General features: G+C 43.0%; 2 protein-coding genes across 6 annotated transcripts in view; one reads left to right on the top strand and one right to left on the bottom strand.

Annotated features, from left to right (window-relative positions):
- The first annotated feature begins 271 nt into the window (after positions 1–271).
- On the top strand, positions 272–5,593 carry LOC131440481 (uncharacterized). The gene has a single exon (XM_058611836.1). It carries the CDS (start codon positions 272–274, stop codon positions 5,591–5,593), a length of 5,322 nt encoding a protein of 1,773 aa, XP_058467819.1.
- A 2,941-nt stretch (positions 5,594–8,534) lies between these two features.
- LOC131432241 (mushroom body large-type Kenyon cell-specific protein 1) overlaps positions 8,535–16,385 on the bottom strand; it is a 314,709-nt gene continuing 306,858 nt past the window's right edge. For 3 of the 5 annotated variants that reach the window (XM_058598410.1, XM_058598401.1, XM_058598420.1), the window contains one exon: positions 8,536–13,060. In XM_058598410.1, coding sequence (XP_058454393.1) covers positions 10,285–13,060 — 2,776 coding nt within the window. In that variant the 3' untranslated portion in view covers positions 8,536–10,284. Of the gene's footprint in view, positions 13,061–16,385 lie in introns of all 5 variants that reach the window. The other 2 variants (XM_058598396.1, XM_058598388.1) reach the window with 1 other exon arrangement.

Below are 16,385 nucleotides of genomic sequence, written 5' to 3' on the forward strand. Positions count from 1 at the left end.
ATGGCCAGCCGTGGCCAAGGTCAATTGATACTACATCCTGAGTTTTCTTCTCTTCTTATTCCTCTCGGACTGATTAAAACGATCTTAACGTCATCTTAAGAAAATTGTGATCTGCTGTTATTGGCTTAGCTACTCGGGTTAGAATTCCATTCAGCGCAGTATTTTTTCTGTCAGGTAAAATACAGAACAGTATATGCCTGGCGAAGCTAGGACCAATTGCAGTCTATACTACACAAATTTCATCCTCTTCCGCTTGTAACGCACATGTACGATGGCCCCAGCTGCATCATCTACTGCTAAGAAGCCATCCCTGAGGACATTGACGACCAAGTTGAAGGACATCCAGTCATCATTCAATGATATTTGGCAGTTTGTTGAGGATTTCACAGAAGATACCACCGTTACGGAGGTGGAAATTCGATTGCAGAAACTCGACGAGCTGTGGGAAAAATTTGGTGACACTTTAGTCGAAATAAAGTCACACGATGATTTCCCTACTGATGGCGAAGGATACGAGAAGGAACGAAAAGAATTCAGCGATCACTACTATCGTGCGAAATCATTTCTTGTGGATAGAGCTAAAGAACGACAGGAGCACTCGGTGTTAGAACAGTCGATGCGTGTTGGTGACAGCTCGATTCAGGGTACGCTCGATCATGTGCGCCTACCACAAATAAAGCTTCAATCATTTGATGGTAATATCGATGAATGGCTAAGCTTCCGGGATCTTTTTACTTCCCTTATCCACTGGAAGTCTGACCTACCGGAAGTGGAGAAATTCCACTACCTTAAGGGATGTTTACAAGGCGAACCAAGGAGTCTTATTGATCCTTTGCAGATCACTAAGGCAAATTACATAATCGCATGGGAAATGTTGTTGAAAAGGTACAATAACAGTAAACTTTTAAGAAAGCGACAGGTGGAGTCGTTGTTGAAGTTGCCAAATATTTCCAAGGAGTCCGCAGCTGAACTACATGTCCTCCTCGAAGGCTTCGAAAGAGTCGTTCAGACTCTAGATCAAACAATACAACCAGGAGATTATAAAGATTTGCTACTTATAAATCTTCTGGCCACGCGGCTGGACCCAGTGACTCGTAGAGGGTGGGAGGAGTTTTCGTCGAGTAGGGATGTGGACACTTTGAAGGATCTTACAGACTTTCTTCATCGCCGTCTTCAGGTGTTGGAATCACTACCGGCAAGATCAGCGGATAGCAAGGGCAATCATCAGATCCAAGCGTCTTCGAAACAAAAACCAGCTGCTTTGAAGGCCAGCTATAGCATAACACAAGCCTCAGGGGGGCGTTGTGTGGCGTGTGCGGCGAGCCATCCACTTTATCAGTGTGGTACATTTCAGCGTATGTCAGTGACAGAACGGGACGTTCTTCTACGGACTCACTCTCTATGTCGCAACTGTTTCCGACACGGACACCTGGCTAAGGATTGTCAATCAAAATTCTCGTGCCGGAATTGCAAGGGTCGTCACCATACGATGGTCTGTTTTAAACGGGAAAGGGATAGCAACAGCAAGGAGACTGCGGTTGCAAATGACAGAAATGCTGTTACTTCCAAGGAATCTCAAGCTTCTTCCTCTGGCTCTCAAGTGACCAATCTTGCTGCCACTAACGTATCAGTATCTAATGCTGCCCAACAGTTTTCATCCCAGGTGTTGTTGGCTACCGCAATAGTCATCGTAGAAGACGATGATGGCAGAGAGTTTCCTGCGCGAGCTCTTCTGGACTCCGGATCGGAGAGCAATTTCATTACAGCACGATTGAGTCAACGACTAAAGGTTAATCGAGAAACAGTGAATATTTCGGTTCTCGGGATTGGCCAGATCATTACTAAGGTTAAACAGCGCATTTCAACTACAATTAAATCACGAGTTTCTCCATTTTCACGTGATTTGAGTTTTTTGGTATTACCAAAGGTGACGGTGAATCTGCCGACCGCCAGTATCAATTCATCAGGATGGGAGATTCCAAGTGGAATTCAGCTAGCAGATCCTTCGTTTTGTGTTTCCAAAGGTATAGATATGGTACTTGGCATAGAAGCCTTTTTCGATTTCTTCATCACTGGTCGCAAAATATCTCTCGGGAAACAAGTTCCGATATTAAACGAATCAGTTTTTGGATGGGTGGTGTGTGGTGGTCTGTCAGGCCCTAGTCAATCGTTGCAAACTAGTTGTAACATATCATTGTCAGAAGACCTAGATACGCTAATGACACGTTTTTGGGAATGCGAGGAGATAGAAACAACCAGCAACTATTCACCGGAGGAAGCACGATGTGAAGCTTTATTCTCACAAACGGTTCAACGTGCACCAAATGGACGATATACTGTTTCACTACCAAAGAACGAAACAGTACTGGCACGGATGGGCGATTCAAGGGATATCGCATTTCGACGACTCCTGGGAACGGAGCGCAGATTGGCAAAGGATGCTAATCTGAGAGAGCAGTACGTCTCGTTTATGGATGAGTATTGTCGCTTAGGGCACATGCGACGGATTTCTATCACAGCCCAAGATAACGTAAAAAGATGTTATCTGCCCCATCATCCGGTGCTAAAGGAAGCTAGCACCACAACAAAGGTTCGAGTGGTTTTTGATGCCTCGTGCAAAACTTCTACGGGCGTCTCCCTAAACGATATGCTTCTAGTTGGGCCAGTAATTCAGGAGGATTTGCGGTCAATAATAATGCGATGCCGAACCAAGCAAATAATGATCGTAGCCGACGTGGAAAAAATGTTCCGACAAATCTACGTGGAACCGGAAGAAAGGCCACTGCAATCTATTCTGTGGCGTGAATCTCCTTCAGTAGAAGTAGAAACCTACGAGCTCAACACCGTCACTTACGGGACGAAACCAGCACCGTTTTTAGCAACGCGTACTCTGAAACAATTGGCTTTAGACGAAGAAAGTCGCTTTCCATTGGCCTCTAAGGTAGCCATCGAAGATACGTACATGGACGACGTATTGACAGGATCGGATGAGGTAAAAGATGCAGTTGAATTGAGAATTCAATTGGATGAAATGATGCTCAGTGGTGGATTCCATCTGAGAAAATGGGCATCGAATTCTCCTCTAGTGCTAAATGGAATTCCTGCGGAAAATTTAGCGTTACGTAATGAGAACGGAATCTCATTGGACCCCGATTCATCGATTAAGACGTTAGGGCTTACCTGGATGCCAAACACAGATGATTTTAGATTCCAATTTAACATACCAATGCTTGATACTACAAAAACATTATCTAAACGACAAATCCTCTCTATAATAGCCACGCTATTCGACCCATTGGGTCTCATAGGTGCAACAATTACTACCGCAAAATTGTTCATGCAACTTTTATGGACATTGAGAGACAATAACGGCAAAAGATTAGAATGGGATAGCCCTCTACCTCCAACGGTGGGTGAGAGTTGGAGAAAATTTCACCTAAAACTTCCGTTTTTGAACGAAATACGGATTCCTCGAAGCGTAATTCTACCTAGTGCTGTTACAATCGAATTGCATTGCTTCTCTGATGCATCGGAGAAGGCATATGGAGCATGCATCTACATTCGTAGTCAAAATACAGATGGTAAGGTGGCAGTCCGTCTTTTAGCATCAAAATCAAAGGTTGCTCCACTAAAATGCCAAACAATACCGAGACTAGAACTATGCGGGGCACTAATAGCTGCGCAGTTATTTGAGAAAGTTCGGCGATCCATCAGAATTGCAACACCGGTTTTCTTTTGGACAGATTCCACTTGTGTGCTACGCTGGCTAATGGCTAGTCCAAAGACCTGGAGCACCTTCATCGCGAATAGGGTGTCCAAAATACAAAATCTTTCAGACACTGGAAACTGGCGCCACGTTCCTGGTTCAAATAACCCTGCAGATTTGATTTCAAGGGGTTTGACTCCCGAAGATATTGTTGATAACGTGTTTTGGTGGCATGGCCCTGACTGGTTAGCAGAGCCACATGACCAATGGCCTCAGTTTCCGGGCGATCTGAGTAGCGAAGAAGGAAATGAGGAAATGCGACGAGTAATTGTATCTGCCGCAATCTCACCTATATCAGAGTTCAACGATTGGTACATCGGAAAATTTTCTACATATACGGATTTAATACGACGTACAGCGATTTGGTTGCGACTAATCAAATTACTGCGCTCTCCGAAAGGCAGCAACCGTTCCGGGTTTCTTGCAACCAACGAACTACGAGAAGCAGAGCATCTCTTGGCTCGGCGTGTACAATTAGAAGCATTTGCTGAGGAATGGAAGGCACTCAAAAGGGGTGAGTCTGTATCAGGTCAATCAGCGTTACGATGGTACAATCCAAGTATCACAAAGGATCACCTCATTAGGTTGGGAGGACGTTTGATGCACTCTCAGGAATCAGATGATACGAAACATCCAATACCACTTCCAGCTCGGCACCGGTTCACCCGAATGATGTTGCAGCATTATCATGAGCGTTTGCTTCATGCAGGCCCACAACTGCTTTTAAGCGTCGTTAAACTTCGTTTCTGGCCTTTACGCGGAAGAGACATGGCTAGACAAATAGTTCACAAGTGTTATAGGTGTTTTCGATTGAAACCCGTATCCATACCGCAGTTCATGGGAGAACTACCGGCAGCTAGGGTAACAATATCTCGACCATTTTCGAAGACTGGAGTCGACTATTTTGGACCGATTTATCTACGACCTGTACCAAGACGAGCGGCAGTAAAGGCTTACGTTGCAATATTCGTCTGTATGTGCACAAAAGCAGTGCACATAGAACTTGTTTCAGATCTCTCGACGGATCGATTTCTGCAAGCGCTTCGTAGGTTTATCTCGAGAAGAGGAAGATGTACCGATTTATATTCGGACAACGGAACAAACTTTGTCGGCTCTCGTAACAAGCTACTGGAGTTTTTCCGTTTGTTAAATGACAAAGAACATCGTGAACAGGTGTCCAAATTTTGTGCAGATGAAGGCATACTTTGGCATTTCAACCCACCTAGTGCCCCCCATTTCGGAGGACTGTGGGAAGCTGCGGTCCGTTCGGCAAAACACCACATTTTGCGAGTCATTGGGAACACTCCAGTAACACCCGAAGACATGAGGACATTATTGATTCAAGTAGAAGGATGCTTGAATTCAAGACCTATCACTGCTATTTCCAATGAGCCAAATGATTTAGAACCGTTGACTCCGGCACACTTCCTAATAGGAACTTCACTACAGTCCATTCCTGAACCCAGTTATCAAAACATCTCTATGAATCGTCTAAACCGGTGGCAATTAATGCAACGAAATCTTCAAGACTTCTGGGCAAGATGGCGGAGAGAATACTTGTCGCAATTGCAAGCTAGAGTCAAACGGTGGCGTCCTCCTATAAAAGTTGAAGTCGGAAGGCTTGTCATCATACAAGATGATAACCAACCACCACTGCGTTGGAAAATGGGGAGAATCCAGAACGTTCATCCGGGAGCCGACGGTGTCGTTCGAGTAGTAACACTGAAAACAGCCAGCGGCATATTGACTCGACCAGTCGAGAAAATATGTCTTCTACCAGCAGCTGATCTCGCAGACGACATAGAGTCAGGTGCTTCAAATAATTAGCTAAGATTCACCTTCCCCATCCCTTCCTACGTCGAAGAGGAGTTTATTTTCTTTCAGAAATTCGGCGATTTCTGGGTGGGTGAGGATGTTCCGTAACCACAGTAGTCCACGCAAAGATACAACCCTGTGGCTAATCTTTCTCCAACGTCGTCGGATCATTCAATCCACAACACAACAATACTGCGTGTGAAACGATCATACGCAATGGCAAACGATCATCGATGTAAAGGGCAACTACAACCATACACACATGTAGGCATGTGGTGGAGAGTTCATCAGCGTAGCAACGGTAGAACGAGAGCAATGATCTAGCAATGATACCACCACCACTGATAAAAATGATAACCGAGTGAGCGGAGGAGAATTTAACCCGATCTTCAAAACATCGCAGCCTGATCAGAGGATCTGCTGACCTACTTTTGAGGATGCAGCAGGCAGTGCAGTACCAACTAGCTACCGTAACGGTCATGGTGGACCGTGTGTCCTGTTAATTTATTAAAAACCAGTAGATTAAGTATAATAAATGTTACACGTTAGAATAAAATAAATGTTTGTTCACTAAGCGGTGTTTAGTAATACGCGAGTGTTATGTAAATTCAATGCCCGAAATCCCAGCGCATAGCTACATCAAGAGAATCCGGAGGCAAAATCATACCAGATTCCCAATTGGCATTACGATCAGGATTGAGAGTTTATCCCGCACAGTGAAAGCCAGTCTACACAGGAACCACCGGAGTCGATGTTGGCCAGGACCTACAGGAGCCAACATCATTTACGAAATATGTTAGTAAATATAGAATAGTATTTTCAATGCCTGTCTCTGTCATTTTATATGGCAATTTCGTGGGTGAATCAACAAACTATTGTTTAGTTAGAATTGTTTAAGAATTTTTAAAATGGAATATAACCGTTAAATGTAAATCGTATCCCGTTGGGCAGCATTCCTAATGCCAGAAAACTAGAATGATCTTTGTAAAATGCATGATTGTTAAAGAGCGAACATGCCTCGATTCCAAATCCGTTTTTGATTAAAAAAAAACTCGATTCGGCAAGCAATTTGCACATGTGGAAATATGTAACTATTCCGAAGTTTTACTGATTTTTAAAATCTTCGTGATCAGTTCCGAAAAGGTAAAAAAAATATTAAAATCGTGTTCATTGAAACATGGTAAAAAAAATTCAAAAACAACAATTTTCACTTTAAAAAATCACTGAAAAAGGTACGATTTGGCAAGCAATTTGCTCTAATGGGATCATAATTGATGATATCTGTATAAAATGTTCAAAACGACGTATATAACATTGAGAGATTCTCTTTGTTTACTTTCTCTTTCGATTATGGCGAAATATTCCTGCTTTTTTCGGTAATTTCTCCAGAGCAGATTAAAAGATGATAGCTTTAGTTATTATTATCGGTGAATGATTGGAGAGAAGGTTTGCTAAGAGTGCCGTAATAATCAAAAGAGAAAGTAAACAAAGAGAATCTCTCATTGTTACATACGTCGTTTTGGACATTTTATACAGATATGAACATTGAATAGTTGCGAAGAAGGCTCAAGATACAAATACATTCATCGAACCATTTTAGTAAATATTGAAACTGTTCCAAGAGAGAGCCTTTAACTTGTAAATAATGATCGAATCTTCAATTATATTCTTATCAGTTATTATTCTTCCCAGGCAAACTTTCATTTGTGATTTTTCTACTTGGAAAAATGGGGAAAATGTGCGCGAATTGCACCCATCTAATCAGGGTAAAACGAAACTATAATAAATTTGGTTTTGATCTCCAAGAATGAAAGAATGAAAAAAATATGATTTGGCAAGCATTTTGCTTGTGTGGACATACATTGTAAACTAGTTGCAAAAGAGACTATTTTTGGCGATGAAACCACCAGAATGAATTTGAAAGGTATTTCAAAAGAACAGTAAATCCACAAAGCATTACAGAATTTGCTTTTCTTCCTCGTATAAAAATCAGTCCGATTCTGAAATTATGGAACATCGAATTCAATCGGATTACCAGGGAAAAAAATGTTCCCATCTTGGCTGGGTATAAAAATTGTGATTTGGAAATTTGTTTGCCAATGTGTAAAATATTTACAAAAGGAACAAATTTTTTGAATAAAACATTCTTAATAAATCGATAAATCCACAAATTTTAACTGAATATCCTAATCTTTTTTTTTCTTTAATAATTAGTTCGATTTTAAAATTGTGGAAAACAGAATTCAATCAAATTGTAACGAAAATATTTGTTACCTTTTTCCTGGGTAAAAAAAAACACGATTTGGCAAGCATTTTGTTAATGTGGACATAGATTGTAAAATAGTGGTTAGAGAGACAACTTTTTGGAATAAAACCATCAGAATGAATTTGAAAACTATTCCGAACGAGTGGTAAATCCACAAATTTTTGCTGAATTTCCTATTATTCCTTCTTTAAACATTAGCTCGATTTCAAAATTATGGAACACAGAATTTAATCGGATTGTAACGAAAAAAAAGTAGTTACCGTTTTTGTTGGGTAAAAAAAAATGATTTGGCAAGCATTTTGCTTATGTGGACAAAATTATAAAATAATTGTAAAACAGATAATTTTTTTTGAGATAAAATCATAGGAATGAATTTGAAAAGTAAATCCACAGATTTTGACTGAATTTCTTATTCTTTCTTCATAGACAAATCAGTCTGATTCAAAAATAAAACTGTTGTGTTTATTGCAGAGTATGAAAAAAAAATTTAGCTATCAATAAAATTTCACGTATAAGCTAAAAACTCTCAACGTCTAAAAATACAATTGTTTAACAAAATATACAATAAACTTTTCAATCGCAGAATTGGAAAAAATAATCGTAAAATATTTTTGCAATTTAATTTCCAGAAAAAAAAATTTGAAACTGTTTCAAGTAAAACGAGAATCCATAAATTCTGACTAATTTTTTAATTATATAAGACCTATTTTTCAGGAATTTTTGTTGTTTTATATTTTTGTGGTTCTAAAGCAAGGAAAAGTTAATAATTTTAGTCCCATCATCACGGTAATGTATGAAATTCGTTAATAAAACGAAGTTGAGCTTCACAAATCAATAAAAAAAAGTTACGAATTGGCTAGCGATTTGATCATGTAGAAAATTTTTGTTGCGAACTTTTCCTGTAATCTTCTGCTCCGTTGCAACTATTATGATTCAGTCATGTGAAAAGGTTCAATTTTCTTGCTACCAAATGTTCACGGTGTAATGACATGTTTTTGATTCTTTTTGAATTTCTTGTGTTAAAAAGAAACAATATGTCGGCCGTTAGAGTTCCTCACGCCGAATAAAAATTAACATTTAGAACGTTTTAGAAGACTTTCGGAGGCCTTCTGCAAAATTGAAAAAAAAAATGCATTTTTTAAACAGATTAGAACAACTATTGAGTCCTAATGGTTTTGGTTTGGCAAGCAGTTTGCTGTTGTGGCAAACATCCTGGTCGAAACAACTAATGGTTTTGCTATTACGTTACCAGGCTACTGAATATTTTGAAAGAATCTTTCCGATCTTTTTCAATCACAGTAACCCACAAAATTTAAAAATATGCTTCCGTTACTTAGTTTCAAACTCTTAATCGCAGTAACCCTGGAGTTATGACTTCCTTTTTTGAACATGTAATTAAAAAAAAGAAAGCGTTTTATTTTTTGGGATGGTTTGAATAGAAAATTAGGTGAAAAAATCGTCAAGCATTTTGGTTCGCCAGTAAAGTTCCCATCCAACTACAAGTCGAAAAATTCGCCCGTTTTTTTAACGAAACCGTGTTGCCAGTTCGAACGACGCACACGAACATTCACCTCGACTTTCGCAGTTCTATCCAAACCTCCGGTCCACCGGTTTGTGCACGGTTTAGCTGATAGTTTACGGTTTTATTGAGGGAATGAAGCATCCCGTCCCGAAAGTTTACCTTGCTCAAAAACTTGATGTTTTGACTGTATTGTTCTCTATCTTTTTTTTTTGTAGTTGCTGTAAAATGATAAAAAATCCGGTTTCGCTCAGTGCGAGTTGCGTCTCACGAAAATCATCATCACACGGTATATTATAAAAATCAGACTTTTTGATCTAATTTTTTCTGTTCGTTTGTCTACTGCGGTTTTTGTTATTCTTCTTTTTCTTCTTCTTCTTCTTCATATGTTTAGGGGTGAACTAGGGTTGTTGGAATTTTCCGAAAAATGCGATTTTCTGTTTCAATTTTTTGTTGGTTTGTTTGTTAGGTTTGTTTCATCTTAGGCGGTTTCTACTTGTGTGTAGGGAGGGGTTTCCAGATTTTACAAGAGCCTATTTGTCGATTGTCAAAAAACTTGCGTCTTCTTCTTCTTCTTCTTCTGTTTCATCATTACTACAATAAAAAAAACGTTTTCTATCACTCCACTAGTGGACTATAATCCGCGATTTTCATCATTTTCTTCATCATCATCATCTTGTGTTAGTTTTGATTTTTCATTATTTTACTTTTCTTAAAAGAGTTCTCTCTGTGTGTGAGTGTTTTGTGTGTGTTTGTGTGTTTATGGATAAAAATTGTTAACACTTGCCCCAATGCGCGCGTTATCTCCTTTTAACTACGATAATAATATTTGAACTACATCTCTTTCTGTCTGCTTGTTGTCTAACCTAGAAACGTACGCGAGCGCCACAACAGTAGCGCCTCTAGTGGCGGTCGCTTCTATGAGCTGTCGTCGGCCGGCAGTTTGCTGGCAAGCCGGTGCGATAGAATCTGATGTTCCGCAGTGATGGACGCTTTGTTGGTTTGTCCTCCACCGTCCGGTCCGAGACCGGCCCCGTTGTGTTGATCTTCCATCGGTGTCCTCTTGTGATGGTGCGCCACGGACATCGATGTGAGATCCTCACGGAGTTTGATGAGGTTCTCAACCGCTAGGTTTCCTTTGGCCAGCAGTTCCGCACGGTGACTCTCAAGCATACTATCGGTGGAGGTATTCAAGTGCCGTTGCTGTTGCTGATGCTGCTGTTGTTGTTGTTGAAGATGAAGCTGCTGTTGGTGGAGGTGATGGTCGTTGAAACCGACGGATCCACCGTGACCCGCCGGGAGGGACATCGGTTTACTGCTGCCCGTCGAGGAGGTGGACGACGCACCGGGACTAGCGCGTTCTCGTTTGATGTTTTCCGGCAGGTAATTGAGGGGGCTGGTGGCACTGCGCTTAGCACCGACCCTGGCAAGAAGGGCTGCTGAGGCGTCATCCGAGCTGCCGCCGATTGACGTTCGGAGGTTGTTGGTTTTCATTAACTGATCGAAGAGGGCTCCGTGGGGCATCTCGCTGGGTTTCTTGTCCAGACTGTGCCGGATGATGTCGTCCAGTAGTGACCCGTTCGTACTGGTTCCGTCGTATATGCTTTCGGCTAGTTCGCGTGCGGTTTTCGGTGTACTCCCGGAACCACTGTTGCTGCTGATGGTGGGTACTTTGTTGCTTTGCTGTTGTTCCTGAAACCGTTGCATCATGGGCGAGGCGAAGATGTTATCACCGGACGCACCACTGGATCCCGAAGCCCCCGCAGCTCCAACTGATTGTCGAGCAAAATCCATCGGAAGCCCGGAGAACCCTGCAACCGGATGTTGCCACAGGAATGGCGATGAGTAGGATAATTGAGAAGCCATGGCCGGATCGAACATGGGCATTTTCAGACCACCGTTCGGCGATGCGCTCGGGTATTGACTTTTCAGTTGCTGAGGCTTGGAACCGGAACCCAGTCCCAAGTTTTTACTTTTGTCCATGTTCCTCATGACGGAGCTACTCGAACCGAGATCCGACTTGAGCCCATCCAGCCCGGGTTGAGGTTTGGGCTCTCGCTTTCGAGGTCGCATCAAATGACGTTCCTTGACCTTGTACTCCAGAGTCGAATGCGGTACTCCGTAGTAGCTTCCCGCTCGATGTACCGACATCTCACCCCGTTGCACTGCCTTGACCGCTTCCACCAGGCTGTCTCGATCGTAGTTCCTATACTTGCCCCGTTTGGGTCGCGTTCCCTTGCCACCGGTACCGGTGTTTGCCAGCTGTGCCGCCGTCATCTGGGTAATGTTCGGGTTACTACCGAAGCGGGAAATGTCCGTTCCACCAAGATTCTTGATCACCGAAATGGTCGGCCGCTTGTACTGCTCCATCGACTCCATTTGCTGTTTCAGCAGATCCGACTGATGGTGCTGTTGGAAGTTTTTGCTGATACTTCGCGCGATTACGTCGTTGATCGACAGCATAGACTTGCCCCCTAGCAGGCTCGGCGGAGACTGCGAGTTACTCCGTGGCCTGATTCCCATCGGAGGCGATATGACGGATATGTGGTTCGTGGGTTGGGCAGGTGTTTGCTGTGCTGGCTGCTGGGGACTAGTTGTGTGTACTGACCTTGAGCTGTTACTGTTCACGCTGGGGCCCGGTGCACCAAGACTTCCGCTTACCAAGCTGCTAAGATCGCGTACCGTTGCAGCGGCAGTGGGCGGTGAGGGTGTTGAAAGACTGTGATGATCTCCGTTTTTGCCGGCTGCCAGAAGGGCGGCAGCCGTCGTTGGCATCGTTGGAGTACTGCCCGGAACTGGTTTGTAGGATGGAATTTTCAGAATAACTTGCGAGTCATCGCTTCCGCCGTCGTTCAGGTCAAGTGAGGATGTCGTTTCCGGCGTACCGGATGCCGTCCGAGGTTTGTTCTGCTGTTGGGCCTGCAGGTAAGGTAACAGTCTGGGATCGAACGGTTGACCGTTGTTCAAGGTTGGAGTACTCGCACTGGGCCTCGGTTCGCTGGAGGTGGCCTTCTTGATCTGCTCAGCGATCTGCTCCTGCTGTTGGATGACTTTCTTCAGCAGTTCGGGTAAGGCCGCGAGAGCCACTTGCGTAGCGGCAGCCTCTTCCGGACTCTTGGCTTGGGACACCGTATTGATCAATCCCGGGATGCCTCCTGCCAGCAGTAGGCTCTGCAGCTGTAGCAACAGATTGGGATCAATCAAACTATTGGCTGCAGCCGCCAGGGGCGATGATTGAGGTGGTACCGTCGGTTGAGGTGTTTGCGACTGTATCGGTTTAAGCAACGGTGGTTCCGGCGTTCGCTGCTGCTGAGGAGGCGTCGATGGGTTCGAAGAGCTCGGTTCCGGTTTCGGTGTACTACTGTTGCCCCGGTACATCCGCAGGTACGCCTCGGCGATGGCCTGCTGGTTCAGTTTCATCTGGTACGAATCCTCTTTACCGTCATCCTCGAGCGAATCCTTATCGTCGTCGTCGTCCACCAGCGCCGCCAGCGACATGTTGTGCAGCATTTCCCGTTTGTGTTCCATCGCCAGCTTGTAGACCTTGTTGCGCAGTGTGGATCGCGGAATGCCGTACTGGACGGCAGCCCGGCGTGTTCCTAGCTTACCGTTCAGTATGTCCTGCAGGGCACTCTGCAGCTCGTCCTCGGTGTACGTCCGTCGGCCACCGATCGGTGAGAGGCGTGGCTTAGCCCTGGAAGGAGAGTAGCGGAGAAAAATGGAAACGAAATTAGCTTGATTTTGAACTGGTTTCGGCAATAGGAGGAGTTGTTTCTAATTCGCAAACGAACTCAGGTAGAAACCGGTTTGTGGACGCGACATTGAGCGATTAGCTAAGCGTGTAAAATGAAGGAATATATAGAGAGAGAAAAAACAACGCACACTTCCCAATGTTCAGTGATGCCAGATCTCACAGAAGAAGAAAAAACAAATCATTTCCTGTAAAAAAAAATGCGTAGCAAACAGGCTCCTCTTTGAGTATTAAAGAAAAAGGAAAAAACCACCTCCGTTCGTCATCATGCGTGATGAAAATGTTGCGGCGTTTGATGTTCAGCGTGAAACGCCATCTTACGAAGGCAAGCGTTTTCTTTCAAACTTCACAACGCGGTAAGAATTGGTCGCTCTAAACCGTGCCCCGTTGCGTCAGTCAGCCTGTCAGTTGCGAAGCAAATCAACGCCTGGCAAAAGTCCTGGCAAGCAACGTGACCACTTCACGTCACGTCACTTGAGAGTGCCGCTTTTCACCAGGATTTTCGTCGTTTGCTTAGCTTACAATAAGGCAAAGCCGCGTAAATTCCGCCAACAACAAAGAGAGCTTCGATGAGCAGAATTAGTGAGCAATTCTTTCTCTACCACAGCTCTAATCTGGAAATCTCGAAATCAGAACCTGTCACCAGTGCCAGAGAGAGAGAGAGGCAGTGGCGCCTCTCAGCCGGAGGCCCGCAGGGGGCACTCGGAACGCGACAACAAAGTAAGCCGACGTGTGATCCAAAAATAGTGCCACCTCCCACACCGTGAATAGACAGGAATTAGGACAAGTGCCAGAGTGAAAAGAATGCTTCAAAAAATCACTTTTTCATCATCCCACCTGCAACGCGGCTGTTATTCGAGATGCTGGTGCCCGTCGTCGTCATCGTCGTTGTTGTCGCCTTATTCTAGGACCTTCAGTTTTCCAAGCGACGGCACAACAACGGCAACGGTTCCACATAATCACAGGCACACCCGGACTAAGCAGGTTCTGGGATCATTCTTTGCTTGCGTCTCCGAACTGCTGCCCGCCCCGGTGCTGGAGATGATGGTGCCGGTGCTGGTGCTGGTGCCAGAAGTGCCACTTATTTTCCGGCTGGCGAAATTTTTTCACACAAGTCCCAAGGCTTCCAGGAGACTACCACTTTGGTTTTTTCCTCTTACACCTTCCTCCTGCTTGACAACCACGCCCCATCGACCTCTCATCATCTTCCCCTTTTCCCCCGCCAAACGGTTTATCACACCACGTGCAAAATGTGCTCCTTTTCTTCGCCTTGCTGGAAGGCTCTTCCAGGCAGCCAGGCAGGCATGCATGCGAATGGGAAGTCCTTGAGCGACTTTACCCATCCCAGAAGGAACGAACGAAAATGGCGACGGGTTTCGGGAAAGGCGACAGAAAAAAAAATCGAAATACACCCGCAATAGAACGCAGGGTCGTCTTCTCGAAGCGGGGGGGTTATACCAAGGTAGAACTAATTTTTGGAGTTGTCATTTTTATCATACTTTCTTCCATTAATGTAATGATTAATCGAAAAAAAGGGTTCAATTTCTCGATCGTGTACTTCCTATGTTATTCGATTTATTCTACGAAGATAATATGAAATCAAAGTCCTAGGATTTCAAATGATGAGTCTTAGGGTGTGTTCGGAAGAAGAATCAAATCAGACCATACTGAGATCCGTTGTTCGTGGTTTCGAATAGTACTTCGATTAGAAGGCTGCCACCAACCCGAAATCGACTTCATTTGACTTGGCCAGGAATAAAGATGCATCCCGAATAATTCGTGGATTTGATTTGATTGGAGACGCTTGAAATGGACTATTCGTCGTTAGGTGGTTTCAAGCTAGGTTTCCTATGCCCGGAATTGGTTGTCAATTCGACTTAACTTGACGCGATATTGTTGGGATGAATCTCAAAACAAACACATTCGTTCTAAACTGGTCAATTTCTTTCGAAAAGAAGACTCATAAGGGGTAAATTGATATCTTATAAAATTCTTCTTTTATGCAGACATAATTTCCATTTTCGCTGGTCGGAGATTAGTTGCAAATTGAAATGTTTGTCTTTGGAGAACTACAAAACACGTGAACCACACCATCCGAAAAAAAACGCACACCTGGTAATTTGTATGCATGATAAGTGCAGTCCTCTACAAGATTGATTTGTAGAATACTTCATATATTTTTAGGCATTCATTCAGTTTCATACTAATGTTCCACTCATTCAACAATCATTCTTATTCTACCGTGCACGCATAAACATCCATTATTGGTATCATGAATGAAAAATCACGGAACATGTCTCCTCGTGAGATCATGCCCATTATTCATGGTTTCATTTTCAAACGAAATTTCTAATCTAATTCTATGGGAGAAGAATTATTGCTCATGGTATGAATCATTTTGTTCATGAAATCATGAATAATAGACATAATCTCATGTTTTTAGTTGAACCTATTTCCGGCCTATGTTATGTGAAGTCATGTCATAATGGGCTCCCAATCCAGTACCTGATCGAAAATAAAAACCCCGTACCCCGTTCCCGATCCGAATCCGAGAATAGTTTTTCCTTCGAACCCGAGATTAATTTTTCATTCAAACCTGAGAATAACTTTTTCCTTCAAACACGAGAATAATGTCTTTTTTCAAACCCGAGAATAATACTCCTTTTAAACACGAGAATAACTCTATCGTTCAAACCCCAGAATATTTATTCCTTCAAATCTGAGAATATTTTTTAATTCAAACCTGAGAATAACTTTTTCCTTCAAATTCGAAAATAACCCGAGAATATTTTTTCAAAAAAATTAAATCATATTGTTGCTTCAATTTCTGGATCTTCAAAACCACCTTGATTCCTTCAAAAAACCACCCATGGAATCAAAACTATGTTATATGACCGCTTTCGGCCAAACGAAGCAACTCCTTCGCTCTCTCAAGTCATCAAGTCAAGGCAAAAGGTGGTCATATCGAGCAAGAGTGAATTGATTCTGAATTTTGTATTATTTTTACACATTTTGTACTTTGAATTAAGTAAAAGTAATTTTCCAAACTGAATTTATGGCCTTTTTAATTGGTTACACTTCGAGTGCCGGACCCTGTATATTGTGGATGGGATTTTGGTTGCTTTCAATATTCGGAATCCTCTTCTAAAAGTCGTCTAACGATTCTAAAACTCTACAGTGAAAATGTGTTCCGAGCAGTTGATTGCAAAATTGCTCCCCTTTTTTGAGTGATCGAAGGCAATTTTATAGAATGTGGTCATGGATTTGA

The sequence above is a fragment of the Malaya genurostris genome, chromosome 1 (genome assembly GCF_030247185.1).
Source record: "Malaya genurostris strain Urasoe2022 chromosome 1, Malgen_1.1, whole genome shotgun sequence".
Taxonomy (NCBI): Eukaryota; Metazoa; Arthropoda; class Insecta; order Diptera; family Culicidae; genus Malaya; species Malaya genurostris.